Genomic DNA, 24867 nt, shown 5'->3' on the forward strand with positions numbered 1-24867 from the left:
CCCCAGCAAAACAAAAAATAACAACCAAATATCATAATTTACATAAAAAGAAAATAAAAATAAAAAAGATCTTCTATGCATCCAATAAATTCCAGACTCGGCAACCCCATTTCAAGGAAACGGACTCTTTCCATTCCCATTTCTCCCATTTCTGCTGTTTCTTCCATTTCCAGAACAACCAGATTTTTCTTTAGGAGACAATGGTGGGCTACATCTTTGTCCTCTTGCATCTTGCAACGACTCAGCAAAACTCATTGCTTGACACTCATTCTCAAAAAACCGAGGTTGAAAGTCTCCACAAAACACCTTCAACACTGCTGTATAGCGAAAAGTAGACTTATAACCTTTACGCCACAAAACTTCTTTAACTGTATTAAATTGACGCCGATACTGAATAACCTCTTGACTCAAATCAGGATAGAAAAAAACTCTACTATTCTGAATCATTAATGGAGTTTGTCGTTGTCTCGCGTTTTGCACTGCTAAACGAAGCATAATTTCTCTGTGCAAATAATTCAAACATCGAATTATCACGGGTCTCGGTGGTTGACCAGGCAGTGGTCGTCTTCTTAAAGCTCTATGAGCTCTTTCCAATACCAGATCTCCAGAGAAAAATTCCTGCCCCAGTATTTGTGGAATCCATTCGGTAAAAAAACGAAGAGGATCTTGTTCTTCCATACCTTCTGGCAAACCAACAATCTTCATATTATTCCTTCTACTTTGATTCTCCAAATAATCTACTTTCCTCTCCAACTCCCTCTCATGTTCTCACAATTCTTTAACAGATTTTTCCACCTCCAACACTTTTTCTGTATTAGAAGCCACTTGTTGTTGACATTTCAAAAAAACAGCCTGAAATTGTTTAAAATCTTCACAAGATGCTTCCACACGAATTTTAACTGTATTCAGTTCCAAACTGAGCCTCTAAGACATTTCATTCAGCATAGGCTGAATGATAAGGCTTAGCTGTTTACATTGTAATTCAGAAAAGCTCAGCCCTGCTTTCTCTTGCGTAGTGGCAGTACCAGGTAACTGCAGCTCCTGCTGCATCTCAACAAGAGGCAGTTTAACAGTTTTACTGCAGGTCTGGACTCCCAGCGATGGCACCTCGACTTCCTCAGGGGGCCGACGCTGTTCTCCCCCCGCAAACCGTTGTTGCTTCAAAAACTCACGGAAAAGTTCAAGATATTCAGGTTGAAACACTTCCTGGGGCATTTCAAGCAATGGAGTCATCTTCTTGCCTGCCCCCTCCATTAAAGTTGGCAGGCTGCCAGAATCAGGATCCACATCGGGGGCACACGCACCTTCCTCCTGAGAACAGGTAATTCCAGCGATGTCCTTCTCCTGGTGAGTAGTAGTCATTTTTTTTATAAGCTCCCACAGGCAATCTCTGTGGTTTAGGCTTGAAAGAAAACAAACTTGAAGTTGTAGCAGATTGTTTATGCTCTAAATCTTCAACACTCCGAAAATGTAATTTCTTCTGTACTTGAGGTTTAATCTTTTTACCATTAATAGCCATAACAATTCCTTGATACTTTAAACTAAATTTAAAAAAAATTTAAACCTGAAAACAAAGAATTAAACACAGGTTATTAAAAGTCTGGGCAGAGAGGTCGAGATTACACATCTAGACTCTACGCTATCTTGCCACACCCCCCCACAATATTTCCGATGAAGGCTTACCAGGCCTTCATCTCTTTAGAGCAGGATGCCTCTTCTCTTGTACTCAAATGCTTCTACAGTAAATGCCAACATGCCACTTGCCACCTTAATTGCTTGCTGCACCTATACATTCACCTTGATTAATTTGTGTAGGACATCCAGGTCCTTTGGAACATATTTCAAACTCTTTCCATTCAAAAATATAATCACTTTTAAACAAAAGTAGGTGACCTCATTTGTCTTGCTCTCACCTATTTAGGTTAAAATGTCCATACATGATTATCAGCAAATTTATACATATTGCAATTGAATATCTCATCCAAATCATTGATAATAATGGGGATTCTAAAACCATTTTGTGCACCCCAGTTAATGATACTACCTTGTTCTGTCATGAGTTTCTCCTAACCTGAAAATGGCCATGTATTCCCACTGCTTTCTATTCATTAATATATTTGCAGTTCATGCCAATGTGTTCCTCCCAATACCATGTGATCCAATATGAAAACTTATACAGTAGTGGAGATATTTTTGAGGCTGCAAGTCTAATAATTCTCAGGACCATTATCTGCAAGGCGTTTTAGACTGAAATAAAGGTACATAACCAACATTTCAGGATTGAACGCTTCATCAAGGTATGATGAAGGGCTCAAGCCTGAAACGTTGGTATGTTTCTTTATCTTTGCTACACTGTTTGACCTGCTGAGTTTCTCCAACCTTGTGTTTTTACTTCAACCATAGTGTCTGCAGACTTTCATGTTTTACAGCAGTTATAGATTCTTGGATCCTATGTATGCATCTAAAATTCCCAATCTACGCCCCTTGCAATGTAGACCAATATTCCATTAGAATTTTTAAAAATTGCTGGTTACATTCTTGTCATCGTTTTCTACCTGATTTAAATGGAGTCACACTAATATTTTTCAATTCTTCCTTCCACAATGTCCAACATCACATGCGCCACATTATATTCTATCTACTAATTTCTTGCCTATCAATTTGCAGGTTTTGCCCAAAAACGTACCAACTCCCCTTATTTTGCATCTTCTAAAAATATGATTACAATCAGTGTGATGTCACAATACTGGCTCCAATGTGTTTCTTTCCTCACCACCTCTTCACTGCATAGTGTCAAGCACATCATGTTATAGAAACATTGCAAATAGTAAAACAAAAAGTTAGGTTACTTCATGCTTACTATTTGTGTCTCAAAGTACCAAACCTTAAACCCAAGACTCTAGAAATGATGACATCTATCTATCCCTCGACCACAACTGGCATATTGATGCAGTTAGGAGACCTGCTGCCTCATAGATTAGCAACTCGCATTTAAAAATGTTGTGGAACGATGAGTACCAAATAGTGGTTGTAACTGGAGATTGTTACAGAACTCATGAACTAAATGATCATCTTTCAAGAAAAATTACAAAATGTAGTATGTGGATTTTCTCCACATTTTATATATCAGAAAGCAAAAAAAAGTACAATTATAATTTACCATACAATCCAGAAATTCAATTTGGCAAGTACACCTACAATATATCTGTAGTGGTTTGTTGTCATTTTAATTTCACCAAATGTGGAATGTGATGGGTTTTCAGGCAACGCCAGGCTGCACCTCATGGCCCTGTACCATGGGCTAACATTAACTAACCAACCTTGTATGTCTTACCAAAAGAGATATTGTTGCTTAGGTTTGAAAAATAAGCTTTGTTATTGTATAATGACAAACCTTGGCCGGCAAAATCATTTTAGGTCGTGTATCTTAAGCTGAAAATGGACACATTGGAACGAGTGAGAAATTTACAGCATGAAGTACAAGATTTAAATGACCAAGCCTACTGCAAAAAATATGCCCTTTTGTCCAATTTCCCATTGCTCTTGTTTACAGTCCCACTGGAACCTCTTTCCAACCCTCTTCAGTTAAACTCCATTAGCCTTTATTCCCTCTAACGCCGATTTTGATTCCTTTGAATTGTACTTATGCTGCATGGCTCATCTGCATCCTATTCCTTGGTCTTAATGCTTAAATATGTTTATCCTGAATTTCATAAATAAAAAAATGTTACCAAGTCCAATAGAAATTAGTTTTGGAACCACTGTGTGGCACTAACATTTCTGCATTGACATTACTCAAGTTCGAATCTTAAAGGTCATTAATTCACCCATCAGTTTTCTTTTCCAGAGACAAAAACAGTATTTCAGTCTGAAATTGTTCTTGGGATACCAGAGTCTCCTTTGCTTTACAACCATCTATTACTCAGTTGACAATTCAGGCCAGGTTCAATCTCTGGGAATGCAGTACCCAGGGTGGTACCTAGCACTTTTCCTGGATTTGTCACACCGAAAGCAGAAAATCTAAAATTAGTGAGGATTTCCCTGAATAAGAGGGAAAAGTCAGTCCAGTTGCATTCAGACAAGAACTTTCGCAGTCCAGAGGTGAACAATAATTAAGACTTACAGAATAGACTCATTTCACGTTTTGAAAATGGTAAGGATGTTACCAATGCTTTGGTCATCAGGAATTTCCTCACTTCCCCAGATGTATCTAAGAGTGCTAGCTTTTCGGAAATAGTGACCACATCTAGCTAATCCTTAGCAAAGCCATGGATTCAGATGATATGAGAAAGTATTTAGTTGGGGAAGGACCAATTACGATGGGATTAGACAGGAACTTTGGAGTGTTAATTGGGAACAGATGCACAGCAAATTGTGGAAATTGTTCAGGAACCACGGGTATAAGGTTTTTTCCACTAATACACCAAAGGCTGTTAGGATAAAGGAACCATGGTTGACTAGAGGTGGAACAATTAGTCAAAATAAAAAAGAAAGCAAACATACCAAGGTTTAGGAAGCAAAATTTAGGTCGGGCTCCTGAGATTATAGTAGCCAGAAAAGAATTTAAGAAGAGACGGAGCTGGAAGGGGGCATAAAGTAGGCTTGTCAAATAGGATTAAAGAAAATCCTAATGGCATTTTACATTGTGTGTAAAGAACAGAAGGTTGATTAGAGAGAGGGTAGGGCCAGTCAGAGATAAAGAGGGGATACGTACTTGGAGGCAGAGGAGGTGGGTCAGTTCCTTTATGAACAATTTAGCTTGGTGTTCACCATGGGGAGTGTCCTTGATGAATGAGAGGTCAGCCTAAAACAGGCTTATGTGCAGGAGCACGTAGAGGTTAAGAAAGAGCTAGTGTTGGAGCTTCTGAAAAATCAGTCTGTGTAATAGGGCCTTTACTGTGGTGTACTGTTCGAAGTTCTATTTGGAAAAACTAGAATCTACTAATCATAACTTTTCTACTAACCTCAGAGTGGAGTTATCCAAGTGACAGCTGATTTGTTGTTTTAAATTTTTGTTTCCTGACAGAATTGAAGAGTTGGTAAAATGCAAAGGAAGTTCCCCCTAATTAAATGTTGCTGGGTAGTTTGTAAGGTATTATCAGTACCCATCAATTTTTATTTTGTAGGGCATTAAATCTTCTTCATGAATCTAGGAAGTGTATCACTACTTTCAGATAAGAGGATTGAATCTACAAGAGCTTGGCCAAACACAGCTTTGGTTTCATACAACACAGATTCTTGAATTTTCTTGCTATCATTGCTCACCAATTGTTTATAATAGATTCACAGTCCAATCTGAAAAAATTTGACTTCAGGATTTATAACCATATAACCGTTTACAGCGCAGAAACAGGCCATGTCGGCCCTTCGAGTCTGCACCGGTTCTCTTGAACAAGTCCACTAGCTCAACCCTCCTACTCTCCGCCCATAACCCTCCGACCCCCTCACCTCCATGTACACATCCAACCTTCTCTTAAATGACAGATACATTGGAGCAGCACAGCTGGCATAGCGGTTAGCTCAACACTATGACTGTGCCAGAGACCCAGGTTAGAATCCGGCCTCATCTGTAAGGAGTTTGCTCTGGTTTCTCCCACTTTTCAAAATATAAGGGGTTGCAGGTTAATTGGGGTATTTGGGGAGCAGAAGCTTGTGGGCTGGAAGGATCTGTTACCATGTTGTATGTCTAAATTTAAAAGAAAAATTAAAATTGGGTGATATGGACATTTTAGCCACTTGAATTGGAATCAAGCTGGATTGTGATAACATCAACTATTTTTCCCCATCCTTCTTGCTGATATCAGAATGATCATCTGTGACCATGTACAACATGGTATTGAGCACAATTTAGAGCGGGGGTGGTCACAGCACGGGCAGCTCGCAGATATTTGTTGGCTGGAGGCTCCTGAAGCTGCCCTGGGACATCCCGAATCCCTGCAGCCAGAGCAGTTAGTCCTGGAATGGTCACAGCCTTTGCGGCATGACCAGGAGAGGGAAGCGGGAGTGGGCACTGGAGGAACAGCCCCTGCACAAGAATGGAGTAAGCAGGGACCACTGAAATCTGGGTTCTCCTCACTCAGGCAAGGCCACTCCACAGCAGAGCCCCATCAATATGGGGTGTGTGGTAGGAAGGCCGAGCAAGTCTGAGGGTTCTCTGCAGGGAGTGGCCGCAGAGGTCGGGAAGTCGGAGCTGGGCCAGGAGTGTTCTGATGAAGAATGCCCTGCCCAAGTGACAGGTGTCTGACCAGGCACTTTGGGCGGGGGGAGGGAAAGCATGATGACAGAGATGGGGAGGAGAGGCTGGAGATGATCCCCAATGAGGAACTCATCCAGGCATCAAGCCAGGACAAAGCTGGAGCTGGCAGCAGCAGTAAAGGCCCTGTCAGTGGCTACATGCAAGTCTCGATGTAGTCAGCAGCAGGAAGTGCAGAAGTTGGACTGCACCATACCCCAGCCTTTGCTCCCAACAACCACTGCTCCCATCCTGCTGGTGAGGTGAACGAAGGGTGGGATGGGGAGGAGCAGAACTGTGGGCCCCTGGCCTTGCATTGCCGCAGGGGGGCAGCTTTGCATTGGGACGCTTCCCACATCGTGATTGCAGAAATCAGGGGTGTGGTGCAGCAGGAGCTCAGTTGTGGACACTGTAATGGTGAAGGTATCTGCAGAGATCGATGGCAGCAGCATTCCCGAAGAGAACACATTACAGGTGATCTGGCCATGGACCCAGCTCCACATTTCACCCATAACCCTTAATTACCCTACGATGTAAAAATATATCTTAAACTGTCTCAAATATATTTAACAAGGCAGCTCTACTGCTTCCTTGGATAGAGGTTTCCATAGAAAATCAGTCAGGATTTTGAAAATATTTGTTATATATATATGTGTACTTTTAGATTATTGAAACTAATACAAATTAGCAGTTTAAAACTACGTGGATGAATAAATACGTACATGTATTTCCTAATATTTATATAAAATTTTGTAATAAAATTACAAGTCCAAGAGTAAGTGTATGTAATAATTTTTCATGTCTTGTGGTTCTCAATCATCTGCAGTTTATCTTATGTGGCTCTTACAGTAAGCAAATTTGACCACCCTGATGTGGAGGCTCGCCAAAAACAAAGATACATTAGGAACGACCTGAAACTTCAGGATGGCGAGCAATACTGAGGAATAGCTCCAAACAACAGGGTCGTGGATTGATTCTCATCATTTACAAGGGTGTTTCAACAACCTGCTTCACAGCAATAAACTCTCTTGCAAGCTGTTACATACCACTCAATATTATCTCAAGTAACAATGCTGATCCAATACTTCATGCAGAGTATGCTAAAATTGCTCATCACCCTGGGATTCAGTACACAGAAAAGAAATTCTATATCTGCACAGATTATTTTACTTAATATTTTGTTACCATAACTACTTGGCTATCCTCCGGTGATTTGAAAGAAATGTACAATAAGATTATTGACAGAAGCTGAGAACAATGAATACCTCAGTACTCATTCCACATAAAAGGGCATTGTTGATAGCTGATCTAGTATAGGATCTGAATGTCAACTCAAATATTTTATACTGATCTAGACAAATTCAAGTCAGTGGAAGGAGAAAACAATATTCAGACACTCAAAGTCTTACCACCTTATCAACTTGTGGCTCATGTATTTTTGTTTTCAGCTCTCACATTATCTTTTCCACACCTCATATCTGATTCATGAATATCAACTTTGACTACAAAGGATTGCAAAAATCAGGGGTGTGGTGTAGCAGGAGCTCACAGGAGCACTGTTCCAGCACCTCAGGGGGCTGCTCCAGGTTCCTCCTTGTCACCGTTTTTGGTGAGTGCCTGCACCTAAAATATTAGCACTGCACCACAGGCAGAAATCATCAATAACAACAACTAAAGCAGTATTCCATCTTCAGATGATCAAATTATTGAAGGAAAACTTGCTCCACTGATTCAGGGGACATTAAAAATTCATACTTATGACCATCAAATCTTGGTGTCAGAGGTCAACTACTACATGGCTAGTACATATGTTTTGTTCATCCCTATTCAAGACAATTCAATTGAAGCAATTAAAAGACAGAATAACTTAATTAATTAAAAGTTGTCATGGGATGCCTATCAGATACTTTGGAGAATAGCTTTTTTGATGAGCCGGGGGTTGGGGGGGGGGGGGTAAACATTTAGATCAAGCTACAACTTTATTAGAACATCACAAAGCTACCCAAAATTAAATTCCAAGAGTTGCCTAGAAGAAGGATTCGCTTTCATAAAATTGGATGGCATGGTTGGTGTAGTGGTTAGCGCAATGCCTTTACAGCGCCAGCGATTGGGACAGGGGTTCAAATCACGTACTGTCTGTAAGGAGTTTAAAGATTCTCCCTAGTGTCTGTGTGGGTTTTTCACAGAGGCTCTGGTTTCCTCCCACTGTTCAAACATACCGGGGATGTAGGTTAATTGGGTATAAATTGGGCAGCACTGACTCGTGGGCCAAAATGGCCTGTTACCATGCAGTATGTCCAAATTTAAATTTAAAAAATGGAAACTGAAGGTGGTGCAGTGGAGGTGGTGTATATTGATTTTAGTAAGACATTGGAAAAGGTCCCCATGGTAGGCTTACTCAGAAAGTCATGGCATGTACGCTTGGGGACATCCAACATGGGTTTGTGCGGGGAAGGTCATGTTTGACAAATCTTGTTGAATTTTTTGAGGAGGTGACGAAGAAGGTCGATGAGGATAGAGCAGTAGATGTAGTCTATATGGATTTCAGTAAGGCCTTCGATAAGGTACCACATGGAAGGTTGGTAAAGGTTCAGGCGCTAGGAGATAGTCAGATGGGTTCAATGGTGGCTAGATGTTAGATGCCACAGAGTCATGGTGGATCTCAGGATCAGTGTTGGGTCCCTTGTTGCTTGCCATTTACATTAATGATTTGGATGATGGAGTGGTAAATTGGGTTAGTAAGTATGCTGACAATACAAAAATAGGGCGAGTTGAGGATAGTGAAGATGGTTTTCAGGGACTGCACAAGGATTTGGACTGCTTAGAAGAGTGGGCTGAAAGATGGCAGATGGAGTTTAATATTGATAAGTGTGAGGTGCTTCATTTTGAGAGGAATATTCAAAATATGACTTATGCAGTGAAGGGGAGGGCATTGAGGAATGCAGAGGAACAGAGAGATCTTGGAATAATGGTTCATCATTCTTTGAAAGTGGAATTTCATGTGGATAGAGTGGCAAAGAAGGTTTTGGTATGCTGCCCTTTATAAATCAAAGCATAGAATATAGGAGCTGGGAGGTGATGTTGAGACTCTTCAAGGCATTGGTGAGGCCAAATTTGGAATACTGTGTGAAGTTCTGGTCCCAAAATAATAGGAAGGATATCATTAAGGTAGAGAGGGTGCAGAGATGATTTACTAAAATGTTGCCCGGATTGTGGTATCTCGAATACAAAGAAAGATTGAGTAGACTGGGTCTTTATTCATTGGAGCGTAGAAGGTTGAGGGGGGATTTGATGGAGGTATTTAAAATTATGAGGGGGATAGATAGAGTAGATGTAAATAGGCTCTTCCCCTTGAGGGTAGGTGAGATTTGAACGACAGGTCATAAGTTAAGGATTGGGGCAAAAGTTTAGAAGTAACATGAGAGGGGGCTTCTTCACTCAGAGTGGTGGCTGAATGGAATGACCTTCCAGAAGAGGTGACTGCAGCAGGGTCAATTTTGTCATTTAAGAGAAGGTTGGATAAGTGCATAGATGTGAGGGGATTGGAGGGTTATGGACAGGGAGCAGGTAGGTGGGACTAGAGGATATCACTTAAATTGATGTGGACTAGAGGGGCGGAGATGGCCTGTTTCCATACTGTAATTTTTTGTTATATGGTTACATGAATTTGGAGAAGGCAGAGGGTGGTGGTAGTTGGAACACACTCTGCCTTCAGGTCAATGGCTAGAGGCGTTTTGCAGGGATCCATTCTGGAACCCCTACTCTTTGTGATTATTATAAATGATATGGATGAAGAAATGGAAGGGGGGGGCAGTAAGGATGCAAATGACAAGATGATTGAAGGGGTTATGGATAATGTAATTTACATGGATTACAACGGAATATAGTCAGGATGTAGAGTTGGGCAGGGAAGTGGCAGATGGAGTTCAACTGGTTGTGTGAAGTGATGTGCTTTGGAAGGTCAAACTTGAAGGCAGAGTATGTGGCTAATGGCATGGTTCTTAACAGTGTGGAAGAACAGAGGGATTTTGGGGTCCAAGTCCAGAGATCCCACAAGGTGGCTGCACAAGTTGAAATGGTGTTTGAGGAGGCATATGGTACTCTGGCCTTCATTAGTTGGGGGATTGTGTTAAAGATCTGCAATATAATGTTGCAGCTCTATAAAACTCTGGTTAGACCAAACGGAATACTGTTTACAGTTTTGGTAGCCATATTACAGGAAAATGTAGAAGTGATTAACCAGATAGGGTGGAAAACCAGCAACTTTCTCCTGTGACAATAGCAAATACCAGAGGACATCTGTTTGATGTGAGTGGAGGAAAGTTTAGGTGAGATGTCAAAAACAAGTTTTTTTTGTCCCCACGCACAGATAGTGGTGGGTTGTAAAAAAGGCTGGTACAATAGGGATGTTTAAACAACTCTTACGTAGGCACATGCAAGCATGAAAAATAGAGGGTTATGGTGTGAGGCAAGAAAGGATTAGTTTATGGTGGAGTAAATTTATACATGTTGGCACAACCGAGTGGTCAAAGGGCCTATACTATGCTGTAACGTTTTATGTTCTATAATGACATTTACCTCATTGTGCCAGAGAGGACAAGGAGCCAGATCAACATGCACCCAGTGATGTAGAGAACTGCTCCAGCAAATACTATTTTAACCTTATTTCATCCACTAGTTTTTATAACCAATCAATTAGACTTTAGTCTGAAGTCATAATTAACTTTCCACTCTACCAAACAGAAATATTGGCCACTGCAGACACCGTGGTTTTTTTTGGGTTTTTTTTTTTAAATATTTTTTTTTTTAAATATTTTTTTTTCACACTGTGAACCATATCAACCAAAATACATACAAACATTTCCCTCTTAAATATACACAGTGGCATTTTCTCCCGCTTTTTCCCCCCTACTTTCCCTCCCCACCTTTTTCCCCCTACTTTCCCTCCCCCCTTTTCCCCCCTACTTTCCCTCCCCCCTTTTCCCCCCTACTTTCCCTCCCCCCTTTTCCCCCCTACTTTCCCTCCCCCCTTTTCCCCCCTACTTTCCCTCCCCTCTTTTTCCCCCTTACTTTCCCTTCCCCCCCTTCCAAAACCAATAAACATTCAACATATACAATACAATAAAACCATTAAACAATGTCATCACATATTGAAAATAAACAAGAAAAATGTGTCATCTACTTTTATACACTGGATCAGGTCATTTTGTGCAGACACCGTGCTTGAAGTAAAAACACAATGCTGATAAAACTCAATAGTGTACTTTCTGTTGCAAAGATATAGATACACACACAACGTTTTGGACAAAATGTGGGCAGCCACCCAAACAAAATAGTAAGGGAGAAGGAGTACAGTCCCAAAGGCAGGAGCTACTAGGTGGATAAGGAAGTAAGGGTACACCAGCAAACAAGGGGAGGGAGGATGGCTCTGTGAATGGAGATGAAAAGGGATGACAAAGTAAAGACAAAGGGATGGAGAGGAGAGGAAGAATGGGAGTAGGCTAACAGAAGGAATTGGATGAGTAAACTGGCAGATGGAATGAGTAAACCACTCCCTCCATGACTCCTTTGTCTACTCATCCCTTCCTATTAATCGCCCCTTGGCACCTTCCCTAGCGGCTGCAGGAAGTGCCACTTATGCCCACACCTCCTGCCTCACCACCATTCGGAGCCCTAAACAGCCCTTCCAAATGAAGCAACACTTCACTTGTGTATCTGTGAGTGTCATCTGCTGCATCCGGTGCTTCTGTTATGGCCCGGAGAGATGGGATGCAGGCTGAGAGACCACTTCGCTGAGGCCCTTCACTGTTCGCACTAGTGACAGGGATCTTCCAGCACCCCACTCTCGTGCTGACGTGTCTGTCTGTAGCCTCATTTACTGTCAAACCAAGACCACCCGTAAATTGGATGAGCAGCACCGAAGTATCCGTCGCAACACTCTCCAGCTGATGACGTCAACTTCGATTTCTTCTAGCCTCCTCCCCATTCTTCTTCTCTTTTCTTCATCCCATTCTTCTTTCCTCCATCTTTCTACCCCTTTCCCTCTCCATTCAGAAGCATCCGCCCCCCCCATCTCCTGCCTGCAGGACTCTGCTCCTTCCCCTGCTCCTCCCACCCCATCATTTTGCCCATACCTTGATAAAGGGCTCAAGCCTGAAACTTTAATCTCTGCCACATAAAGTACACTGTTTGACCTGCTGAGTTTTTCCAGAATTTTGTTTAACTTTTAGATCAGCCTTGATCTTATTAAAAACAAACTGAGGGGCAATAATCTACTTCTGCTCTTATTTTTGTCATTTGCCATGGTTTATACATTCAGAATACAAGTTAGTAGGACAAGTGGAATTGAACATCCCTATAATTATTCAAGCTTCTTATAAAAAGAGAAGTGCGCTAGATTCTCTTTTTAATTGCCACAAGGGTAACCATGGATCCTTGTAGGCTGCAAAATTTAAATCAATGCAATACCGTACATCACGAGCTGCAGATCCTAAATGATCACGGGTATGTGACAAGCGATTACAAAGTAGTATAATCTCTATATGGCATTCCAAAGAAGCTTTGCCCTGTTCTCTTTCCTTAATATGTAACTTTGTTTAAAATATTTATGTTTTCTTCATTTGCAGTCTCAAAATTAATCTGGTTGCAAAGTAATGAGGATCCATAGTAATCAAAATCAGGGCTGAGGAAATCCTCATCCTTTGGAGATAGACAACTCCTAAGCACAAAAGCAGCTTGAAAAAGGACAAAACAACCTGTTTGAATGATATCCAGATCCTGATCAAAAACCTTCACTCCAAACATTATTTGACAACCATTTGATACTGCAGTATAATTCAATGCATCTTGGCAATCACGTGCAAACCCTAGAAAGACGGGCTGCTGGTGTACATGGATGTGATACCTATCAACTCTGCTTCATACTGACATGACCCAGATCAGGACATTTTTCTGATTCTCTTATTGTTTTGGATTTCCTAAACTCTTTTGCTTCTCTTTCTCTTGTCCTGTCAGGGGCACCAGGTGACACTAATGGCAACTCTGCCTTACGGCAGGCAGAAGGCAATTTTGTGTAATATGACATGTTCAGTACTATTACATGGCAGTAAAGGAATCTTAAAACAATGTGGATTATCTTCGTGCCACAAACTGCGTGTTTCAAGGAAGCAACTCGACACCATTTTGCAAAAGCAAATAAGGATGGACAATAACTCCCATTCTGCCGTGCAGAATGTTTGATAAGTCCATGAGGGAAATGAGGATGTTAAATTTCTCTTCTCAAGCCCTGCGTCGTAGTATTACAAACAATGAGAAATAAAACTTAGGCTTTATATTCATTATATTCAACCCTATTGTACTTCATACAATTTAAACAATGAAGTGATTCAGCAAAATGCACCTCCAAGTCAAATACACCAGGTTGGGCTACATACCATCCGATCAGAGTCGAAAGGAATTGGAGGTTCCAAGGTAGTCGGAACAGGACAAACTGATGGCTGGGGTGCAGAGGCGGATGGAGAGTAATCCACATCATCTCTTCCATTTGTAGGTTCTGCTGTTTTTAAATAAAAAAAATGGAACATGAGCAAGCAAGTGCAATAAGACAAAACCTTGAAAATATCCAAAAAGTTAATTTTATTTTTACATACGCATTTCAATGCTCAAGCAAATCAATCCATGTAATTTCTGACTGGTCAGCATTATGAACAGTTAACATGTATTACTTCATTCTCTTCTCATGTAAATGAATTTTCATTGAAAAATGATTTAAAAAGTAACATTACAGCCTCAAAGACATTAATTTGAGATTAAATTCATCCATCTTAAGAGCTTCCCATCAACTGTAATACACTATACTTTGGGCTACAAGGGAAGTTTACCTTGTCAATAGTTGGTTGCCCAAGCTACAAATGGCGAGTTATAATGGCAGGGCAAAAGTGACAATCTGGCAACCTGTCTTACCTGCATGCCCTTCAAACTTTATTCTTTCTCCTGGGTTTATTCATGCTGACAGATGTTCTACACATTTGTTTTCTTCTGATATCTTACCATGGAGCTCACTATCTCATGAATAGAAACAGCAATATGCAGTCAAAATCTAGTAATCCCACAAGTCAGGCCAAAGCTCTGTAACCATGACATTTCCAGTCATAAATAACAGGAAACTAAGCAATGGGATGTGGCAAATCCACAAGCATCACTATCCTAAATAATGGCAGACACTGTGATTGTAGTAAAAACAGAAATGCTGGAGGAGCTCAGCGGGGTTCACAGCACCCATAGGAGGTAAAGATTTTGTACTTGAGCCCTTCTTTAAGTAAAAAGCAGACAGGCCCTGAATTAAAAGGCTGGGGAGAAGGGAAGAATGGACAACCTTGACAAGCTTCTGCAGAAATATTAATGAAAAAATTTGTTTTTACAGTAGAAAAACAAATGTCTCTTTGTTTGGGTAAAAGGTCAATACTAATCCATCTTAATCCTATTATTCATCTCATTCTCTTCTGTCAGTTCCAGTTCACAGTCATTTAAGTGATGGTAAACAGAGCCCAAAGACAGCAATCCAAATAATTTCTTCTGTTTGCCATCTCTTGAATGACATGGGAACTGGAACTGATATGGAAGAATGAGATGACTAATAGGATTGAGGTAGAAGCTGTTCAACTGTTGATTAGCATTTAGTTTGTCAGCTTTGACTTGATGCTCTATCTTTAAGACTGGTGGCAGAATCATGAAATATAAATTAATGGTACAAGGGATAAACCTCCCATCACATGCTCTGCTTTATTTGCTTAGATCCTGTCTGTGTTATTTGTATACAAAGAGCCACAAAAAGCAATTAGCAATTTTAGAGATGCAGTTGATAAATCAGTGGTAGTCTAATTTTCTGTTCTGCAGGGATCAAATTATGAAATAAGATAGAGGTAAGCAAGTTGCTTCCATTGGTGGTGGAGTCTAGAACTAGGGGACATAGCCTCAGGATTTTTAGTAGTAGATTTAGAATAGAGATGAGAAGGAAATTCCATGGAATTTTATGCCCATTGAAGCAGTGGAGGCTACCTCAGTAAATATGTTTAAAACAAGATTGAATAGATTCTTATATAGTAACGGAATTAAGGGGTATGAGGAAAAGGAAAGTAGGTGGAACTGAGGTTATTGTGACAGAGTATATAGAGGTGCTTGGGAGATAAATTGGGAAAGGTCTGATAGAGCAGGTTACACACAAACACTTTAAAACAGAATTTTTGCAGGAGCTTTTGCAAGAGTGCTGAGACTCATGATGGACTGTTATTAGCAAAAGGCAACAAATGTAACATGCAGTGGCAGCTTTGTCTGAAAAACAGAATTGACTGTCTGGACGGTCATGTGATCTTTGCAGGCCACAAGCCGAGAGAAAAAAAAACAGGCTTTGCTCTCAGAGTTGGAGAGAGGGAGAGGGATACAGATATCAGTTCCAGAGGGACAAGCTGGCAAGCTTTGGAAAACGGCCTAGTCAAAGGAGAGGACTGGCTATCCAGTGTTTCCCTTGGAATAGGAGAAACAGAAAGGAACTCTGTGGTGACCTGAAAGAAAGGGGCAAGTTTCTGAAGGGGGCAAGTTTCATCAGCAAGACACTGGAGTGGTTGATTAAAAAGGAATCAGTTGTGGATGACCTGGAACAAGAAAAACTCTCTCTCTGAAAACCAACAAGAACCTTTCTGAGTGGTAACCATTTACCTGTTAAGCATCAAAGCCTGGTGAACTTTATTAATGCTAACTTCTGTGCACAGTACAAGAATTGCCTGCAACCAGTGAGATTGGACTGTGAACCAAATAACTTTGCTGAACTTAACACACACATGCGCTTAAAATTAGAAGGGAGTTAAGTAGGTTAAGTGAGTCAATAGAGATAAGTTAAAGTTTAATTTTATTTTCATGTTCAAAAATAATTAAAGCAACTTTTGTTTAAGTAACCCTTTGTCGTGGTGCGTATCTATTGCTGCTGGGTTTTGGGGTCCACTGGACTCGTAACACTATAATCAGATCAGCCATGATCTCACTGAATGATGGAGCAGGCTCAATGGGCCAGATGGCCGACTCCTGCTCCTATTTTTTTAATGTTCTTCACTTGTATTATACATTTAAATTAGATAATCTTTGATTTGATACTCTGTCTAAAATTGGTTACAGTAATCAGATCTTAGTGTAGTTACAGTTACAGACAGCACCCAGTCAAAATTATTTATTTTAAAAAAACTGCTCCTGGGATAGTTCTGCCACGTTAAATTTGTCTATACCTACTTTGATGTTGCCTGATGAAAGAACAAAGAAAAAATTTGATTGATGAGAAAGTGTAGCAAAAAAGATTTGCTGGGAAACCACTATTATATTTGAAGAAATGAAGTTATCAGCCAATGCATGAAATTATTTACATATACAAGACGAAAATACCCAACTTCTAAAGAGCAAAACTGTGACAACATAATTAGTTCTACACATGTTCCCAGTAAGCAGGCAGATCTGCTGAATCACATACATAACTATGATTTCCTAATGTGCAAAATGATTTAAGACTAAGAAAAAGTGTTAGTTCATGCACAAAATTTAATGGTGAAGCAGTTTAATTATTATTTTTTGTTTACATTTATCTTTTTGTATACATATCTTTTCTTGAGTACAGGTTTTTTTTTGCACTACTGACATGTAGAAATTCTGCCGAGCCTGCAGATAAAAGAATTTCAGGGTTGAATGCAATGTCATCCAATGCACTCTGACAATAAATCCAAACTTTGAATTTCAAACAGTTGGGAACTGCAGAATGGGGCAGAACAGGGAGATCTGGACATACACATACATAATTTCTTGAAAGCAGCATCACTTTGGCTTCATAGATCACAATAATGAGTACAGCAGTTGGGATGTTATGTTGAAATTGTACAAAACATTGGTGAGGCAAAATGTCAAGTTTTGTGCAGTTTTGGTCACCTACCTACAGGAAAGATATCAGAAAGCTTGTATGTTGCCATGGCTTAAAGAGCGGAGTTACAGGGAGAGGTGCCTGGGGTGCCAGAGAATGAGGGGAGATTTGATACAGGTATGCCACATATAGACAAGTTTTTTTCCATTGAAAAATTGAGAAAATTTAAAATTTTACATTTGGACGACATCAACCTACTAATATAAATGAAAAGTCAATAGTACCACACAAGGGTTTTAAAAAAATGTAGGTCCAAATTCAAAACAGCACAAAACAGCACAAAATACTGCAACAATATCAAATTCAAAATCAGAATGGTGATACAAGACCTACAAATAAGAAATAAATAATGAAGCAATAGATTTGCTGCAATTAGCTGAAAGTTGAAAGAAGAGTTGTGGGAAGCATTGCAATTACTGCATCTGAAATTTGAAAACAAGACAATCATGTAATGCTCTTCTAAAGTTAAAAGCAATCCCTCTTTATACACGAAATAAAATGAGAGAAAGGGTCTTGGGTCTGTTACATTTGCACATGATGAGGGTAATCTTTAAATCATTAGTAAATTGTTCACAGAATCATACAAGAGAATAGTCTTGTGCCAGAAAGCAAAATGGTCCCCTTGCAATTTCTATCTGCCACACCACCACAATAAAAGGTATGCAAAAAGAACCTAGAAAGGTAGATCCTTTCAGCAAAGTTAGAGATTGACAATGAAACTCATGCTCTCCAGTGTATTGGTACTGCTTTAGGTTATCTAAGAGAAAGGGGATAACCAAAGACTGATAGTCAACCAAGCAGTAGTGATTGCCAGGCTCCTCTATAACCACGTCTTTGAAATAACAAAAGGGATCTCAAAACATAGTGCCACCCTAATAAAGTCTCTGCACGACTCTCTAAACTGATCGGCCAGTTAGTCAAATCTACATCATCTTGAGCTTACAAACACTACTCCAGTTCAGCCAGTACCAGTGGGGAGGCCAATTATCTATTATTAGGCATGCATACATGAAACGCCATCTACTCTGAGCCCTGTCATGGCAATACAACAAGAAAACAGTTCAAGAATATTCTCAAAGTCACTTACAAAATAATGTAACATTCTGACCGACTTGTGGGTATCCCTGGCTTATAACTTCTCAGAATGGAGAGGAGGATGTATCAAGAAATTTGAGCATCTTCATGCAGAAAGCTTTCAAAAAGGCAGAAAGGATACATCATCTCCCAAAATACCCATAAAACTTAATTGTCAAGTGTTAAGTGTCCAGAGGACCCCAAAACCCAGCAGCAATAGATATTTACCAAGACAAATGGTTATTTAAACAAAAATTGCTTTAAATTTTCTTTAAACATGAAAACAGGATCAAACTTTAACTTATTATTATTATTAAATTAACTAACTTAACCCCCCTTCTAATTCTAAGTGCACATGTATGTAATGTGTATGCAAGTTTAGAAAAGTTATTTGATTCACAGTCCAATCTCACTTCTCATTCCCCCAGGTTCACTGGTTGCAGACAATTCTTATACTGTGCACAGAATTTAACATTTATGAAGTTCACTAGGTGTTGGTGTTTGAAAGGTAAATGGTTACCACTCAGGAAGGTTCTTGTCGGTTTTCAGAGAGAGATTTGTTGTTTGCTGGACACCTGTAATTGATTCCTTGTAACCAACCACTTCAGTGTCTTGCCGAAGAAACTCGCCCCATCAGGGTTCTCCAGATGATAACCTCTTTCTTTCAGGTCACCACAGAGTTCCTTTTTTTTCCCTCTTATTTCAAGAAACGTTAGGCAGCCCATCCTCTCCTCTTGCATGAACCACAAGGGTTTTGACCAGGCTGAACTATATGCTCACAACTCGTCTTCCAAATGGGGGTTTTCCACACAAGTTTTCCAGCTTGTCCTGTTCCAGTCCCAGCTGCTGCTGCTGACTACAGCACTGCAGAACTGCATTCTCTCTCACACACACACACACACACACACACACACACACACACACACACACACACACACACACACACACACACACACACACACACACACACACACACACAGAGAGAAAAACCCTCTTTTTTTCCTCTGCTTGCAAAAACACACGACCCTCTTAGAACAGCAAGTTCCCCTCCAGACAGCCTGCGGCTCTGACAAGTTCTTTCATCTGTTGCCTTTTTGTAAACAACAATCCATTAGTGAAGTCTCTTGGGCACTCTCCAAAGCTTTTGCAGAGGCTTGGTGCCGGCCTGTCGAGCATGAGCAGAGCTCCAGTATTTTAAATAAGATCTGTTTTAAAGTGTTTGTTTGTGATCCACACGAAAAAAAACCTGCCCCAATTTATCTCCCAAAAACATATGTATAATCTGTCACACAAGCACTTCCTGCGTCACTTATTGTAAGGTCCACAGATAGTAGGTGGATGAAAGGAATGGAATAAAAAATGGAGGCTGTAATTAGATCAGCCGTGATCACACACTTTCATATACATGATTGTGTGATCCTACAAAGGCATCAGGAAGTACCTTGATATCCATGGAACTAGAATGGAAATAAAGTTTTGCCCCAGAACGTAAAAAGTTCATACAAGCTGTGTCTCCAAGTCCTTAAAGCAAATCAGCATTTAAAATCATGACCTAATTAAACATGAATGTAATACATAAACATTAACCAGAGCAATGTAACATTTGAAATAACTGAAACTGAAGTTACACAAGTTTATCAGCAATTTTCTGAACCATGGAAAGTAAATCTGTACAAGTTTCAACAAACACCATAGTTGACTAAGCTACAGCTAGTTCCTAAATTAATATTTATCAAAAGTTGGTTTGATTATCAAAATCTATTCCGAAAAACAAAATTTTAAAGACCTATTTGTAATTGCTGTGTCAGCAAGAACATCGAAGCAGTTGATAAGAAAATCTCAAAAATGTCCAAAAGCACATCTTGGCAAACTTGTTAATCATGCATATCTGAACAGCGGGGACAGTCGAACTTTTCCTAAGGATGAACTTGTTTACAGAATCATTCAGTAAGATGGCCACTTGACCCATCTCACCCTTCCAAAGAGCAATCCAATTAATTCCAACTGTTCACTTTTCCCAGTGATCCTGCAAGTTTTTCTTTCCATCAATTATTCATTTGATTTTATTTTGAAAGTTGAATTTGATTCCATTATTTATTCAAGCAGTAGATTTCACTATGATTTTTGTTTTTGAAATCTAGAGCAAGTGCAGAATAAAGACTTTGGAAATAAAATAAATATAATGAAAGGTAATGCAGCTAAAGCAATTAATCACATCTGTAAAACCAGGATGCATATTTGTTTAGTGTATAGAAAATGAAATGCAGGAGGGGAAATGAGCAAACAGCTCGAGGTGACATACAGGAATGGAAGGAGAAATTTTGAGTGACAGAAATTAAGAGCTACATGGTGCAGAACATTTGTGAGAAGATCAAATTGATCAGTTTGGTCACCAATGTAAGCATTTTTTAAAAACCCCACAAGTTATCCAGTACAAATTCATTACACACCAGGACTTGAAGCAAAGAGAAAAGCAGGTTGTCATTTGGCCCATTGAGTGTACAGCAGCTCACAGAGCAATGTAATCGGTAGTTTTCCTTCACCCAACCCATCTTGACAAATTCCCATCAACATCTCTTATTCTGTTGCAAATACTTTCACCAGCCGACACTTTTGTACTTTCATTGAATGATTGCAGAAACCTAATCAAATGTGAGAGCCCCAAACCATAAAAGCTGATGTGCTTTGTTCTTATTTTTCTGATTGAAGACAACCCTTGATTAACGTTCTATAGAGTAATGTTCTGACTTTATGCAACTTGTAGGAGGCTTGGTTTGCTGCAAGGACATACGGAAAATTTAAACAAGTCTCACACATATTTTGTTAAAAAACAAAGCTTCAGTTAGTTAATAAATTTATTTTCAGTTAGTAAATTCATTTAGTTTACAAAATGTGATACAGGGACCTAATTTTTTTATCCAGGATTCCAAAAACTGGCACCCTCCAAAAACCAACACTTTCTTCGATAATGAAAATGCCTGACTGCCTCGCCCCTACCGAGCCCCAGCCATCCATTAGTTGCACCCACACCAGTCTGTCGCCTCCCTGCCATCCACCAATCCCCCCGGCAGCCCCCCATCTAACCCCGACATGGCAGCAGGGGTGCACGCTGCCAAGCCTGGCATTCACTTGCAGCAACGGCTGGCACAATATGGGATCGATAGCCGTCTTCGTTACCCATAATTCCCAATGTAGCTGGAACCATTCTGCCAGCACCAGAGCAGTTCCAGCTGGATGAGGGATTATGGCTAAGGAAGATGGCCATTGCTCCTGCATCGAGCCAGCTGCCACCTACTTCTCTTCCACCTGGTGCTCTGGGCCGAGTGTCACCTTTGCACCGAAGGTAAGAGACAGTGGGGACAGGAACGGCAGGGATCTGAGCCAGTTTTATTTTGAAGTTTTACTTTAAAATTTAAAAAAAAACATGCTAGTGATATGGTCTTTCATGGTATTTATTTATTTAAATTAATTCAACACCCCACTCCCCCTGTTTTGCGTGACTTTGAAACATTGCATTTGCTTACAGGGACCACCATTTAAAAATTATTCTGAAATCTGGAAGATTCTGAACAGTGGCAGGTGTCTAATCCAGACGATCCCAGATAAAAGGTTAGGCACCTATACCAAAGGACAAGATCCCAAAGTAAAAGAAAGCAATATTGAAACGAGTAGTGCTTAAAACAATGCAGTTATTGGACCAAAATAATTAACATAAAATCATGGAATGATTTATGCATTGAATGGTTTGCATGCAATTTCTGAATAACTAATATATTTCTTTCATTTTCATGATCTTCAGCAAACCATTAAAGATACCAAAGAAAATCTTTTGTAATTGTGATTTTAAAAATGTCAATTATTTGTCAAAGTTTCACTTAATTCACATCCAAAACATGCAGGAACTTGTTACATTGAATAGCACTTGCAATTTTCTTTTGTAAGATTTGATATGAATACTAACCATGTTCCATGCTTCGGCTTCCATTATGAAACATGCTCATTGCCTCAAGGTTGAGAGCACATACACCTCGCATGAATGCTTTCTTCATGGAATCAGTATACTTGTCCTTTTCCGCTAATAATCGTCGAATCTCTGCTCTTGCACCTTCTAGCTCCTCCTTTGACTAGAAAGGATTTCAGAACAAAATAAAACTGCATTTTTTCACAAATAGTTTTCCATAGACTACAGCTCTGCTTTTAGTACCATAGTCTCTCACAAACTCATTCCCAAACTTCAGGATCTAGGCCAGTGTTTCTCAACCTTTTTCTTTCCACTCACATACCACTTTAAGTAATCCCTATGCCGTAAGTGCTCTGATTAGTAAGGGATTGCTTAAGGTGGAATGTGAGTGGGAAGGGAAGGTTGAGAATCACTGCTCTAGACCCAATTGTTACAGAAATATTTTGCTTGAGAAAAATTGTCATTGGGTCATTTCCTTTGAAGTTATGAAACTGTGCACATAACGAGTCAATGAGGTATGATTAAAACAATGGATTTCAAACATTTTCTTTCCACCCACATACCTCCTTAAGTAATCCCTTCCTAATCACAGAGCACCTATGGCATAGGGAATACTTAAAGTGGTACGTGAGTGGAAAGAGAACGGTTGAGAAACACTGATTGAAGTCTTAGAGCCTACTCTGCAATTTAATCCTTGACTTCCTGTCTAATAGATAGGAATCAGTGAAGAATGGATAAGCTCTCCTCCATAACTGCACTTAACAGTAGCTCCTTTCATGCTTGCAAGTGGACTCAGGAATGAATGGCCAATTGGCCTGAAAAGTGTCTAGTGTAGCATGAGTGCAGGAACGTGAAGGAAGAAAAGATTAAAATGAAGGTATAAACTTTGCCATTGAAAGTCGCGGTGAGGAGAAGGGGAGAGAAGAGTGGGAGAGAGAGAGAGAGAGAGAGAGAGAGAGAGAGAGAGAGAGAGTGCGCGTGAGAGAGAGCGCATGTGTGAGAGAGAATAAATAGTAATAGCGGACAATTTTTTAAAACAGCATGGGATAGTTGGTAGCGCTATCATGCACAATTTATAGACCGTGGTAAAAAGCAATGATGGACCTGACTTCCTAGAATGCCGTGCGCCAGAGAAACCCCTCCATGAGTGCTCCTTGCATGTAGCCATGCATACAGCCCTTTCTCTGCCACACAGTATTCTGGGAGGGCAGGACGATCATCGCTTTTCCCCCCACTGTCTTTATAAATTGTGCATGATAGCACTACTGACTTTCCCATGATGTATAAATTGTGCACGATAGCGCTACCAATTTTCCCATGTTGTTTAAAAATTGTCCACTATTGCTATTTATTGCTAGCACTTTTTCACAGTCAAGAGTAAAGAACTTCAAGTTTTTAGGAATAATCATCTCCAATGGCCTGACGTCTGACAAGCACATTGATCATTGATCTGATGATCAAGAAAGCACATCACATATTCCCCCCCCCCCCCCACCTTCCTCAACAATTTATCTAGTTGCACTATCAAAGGCATATTTACTGAGTGGCTCACAGCATTGTATGCAAGCAGCTGTACTCAAGATCAGAAATTACAGAAGGTAGAACAGCTCAGAACATTAAAAAAAATTCTTTTCCACCCACATCTTCCATTATGCAGGAAAAGCAGCCAACATATTGAAGGACTCTTGTGCCCTGAACACACTCTTTTCATTTCTCCCATAAGAGAAACCTTAAGAATGAGAAAACACACACCAACAGGCTGAAGGGAGGCTTCTTCTCTGCAGCAATCAGGCTCCTGAATGAACACCAGGACAGTACAATCACGGTGCCCTTCTTAGTAATATTTGATCTTTCTTTTCATTGAAATCCTATACTCTGGAAATTGCACACTATGCTGAACTGTATGAGACTAATTATTGAGACTGCAGAAGAACCCTTTTCACAGCTCCAGGGATTTTGCGATAAAAACACAGAACTCAAATGTCTGCCAATCCTTTATGCTTAATAACTGGGTGCAGAATTTCCAAATTACAAAGTTATATAAACTAATCCAATGTTTTTGGTGTGGTTGTAATGGTCATATTTCTCCAAGTATTTCAGAAAGTTCTAAAATATAAACAGAGCTGGTTTGCATATTATACAAATTATTCCTCCATTTAACATTTGTTTTTTTTTAAAAAAGCTAATTTATTTCAGTTCAAAAAGAAAAATACACTAACACACTTGCATCTAAACCAGCCAAGTTAGAACAAAGTTCCTTATGTTTTAAAATAAAATTTGACATTTGTTTTCAAATAACATATTCATAATTCTACTTTCCCTTTCTAATGAAAAGCAACCAGAGCGATCCTTGACTTCGCTGCCACAAATAGGCTGGGAAGAGTCAGTCATTAAATATACTCATATAGAGAGATTTTTAGATATTAAAGGAGCCAAGAGGATATTGGATGAATGCTGTGAAAGTGGCATAGAGTTGTACTTGAGGACAACCCAGGGTAGGACTTGCACTGTAAACAGAAGGGTACAGTGAAGTATGAGAGAACAGAAGGATCTGAGAATACAATTACATAATTCCTTTAAAGTAGCTTCACAGGTAGATAGGGCGGAAGTGAGCTTTGGCATATTGACCTTTGTAAATCAAAATAT

At 39.9% G+C, this 24867-nt stretch overlaps 1 protein-coding gene across 11 annotated transcripts in view; it reads right to left on the minus strand.

Moving 5' to 3' along the window:
* The window catches only part of poc5 (POC5 centriolar protein homolog (Chlamydomonas)), a 103090-nt gene that overhangs the window by 22638 nt on the left and 55585 nt on the right, over positions 1-24867 (minus strand). For 10 of the 11 annotated variants that reach the window (XR_011357565.1, XR_011357577.1, XR_011357575.1 and 7 more), the window contains 2 exons: positions 22222-22384; positions 13666-13787 (listed from right to left, as the gene is read on the minus strand). Coding sequence is in view for 8 of the 11 variants with exons in the window: in XM_069937574.1 (XP_069793675.1) it covers positions 13666-13787; positions 22222-22384 (285 nt within the window). In the remaining 3 variants the exon portion in view is untranslated. The remainder of the gene's footprint in view (positions 1-13665; positions 13788-22221; positions 22385-24867) is intronic. The other variant, XM_069937583.1, reaches the window with a different exon arrangement.

Source organism: Narcine bancroftii, chromosome 1 (assembly GCF_036971445.1).
Source record: "Narcine bancroftii isolate sNarBan1 chromosome 1, sNarBan1.hap1, whole genome shotgun sequence".
Taxonomy (NCBI): domain Eukaryota; kingdom Metazoa; phylum Chordata; class Chondrichthyes; order Torpediniformes; family Narcinidae; genus Narcine; species Narcine bancroftii.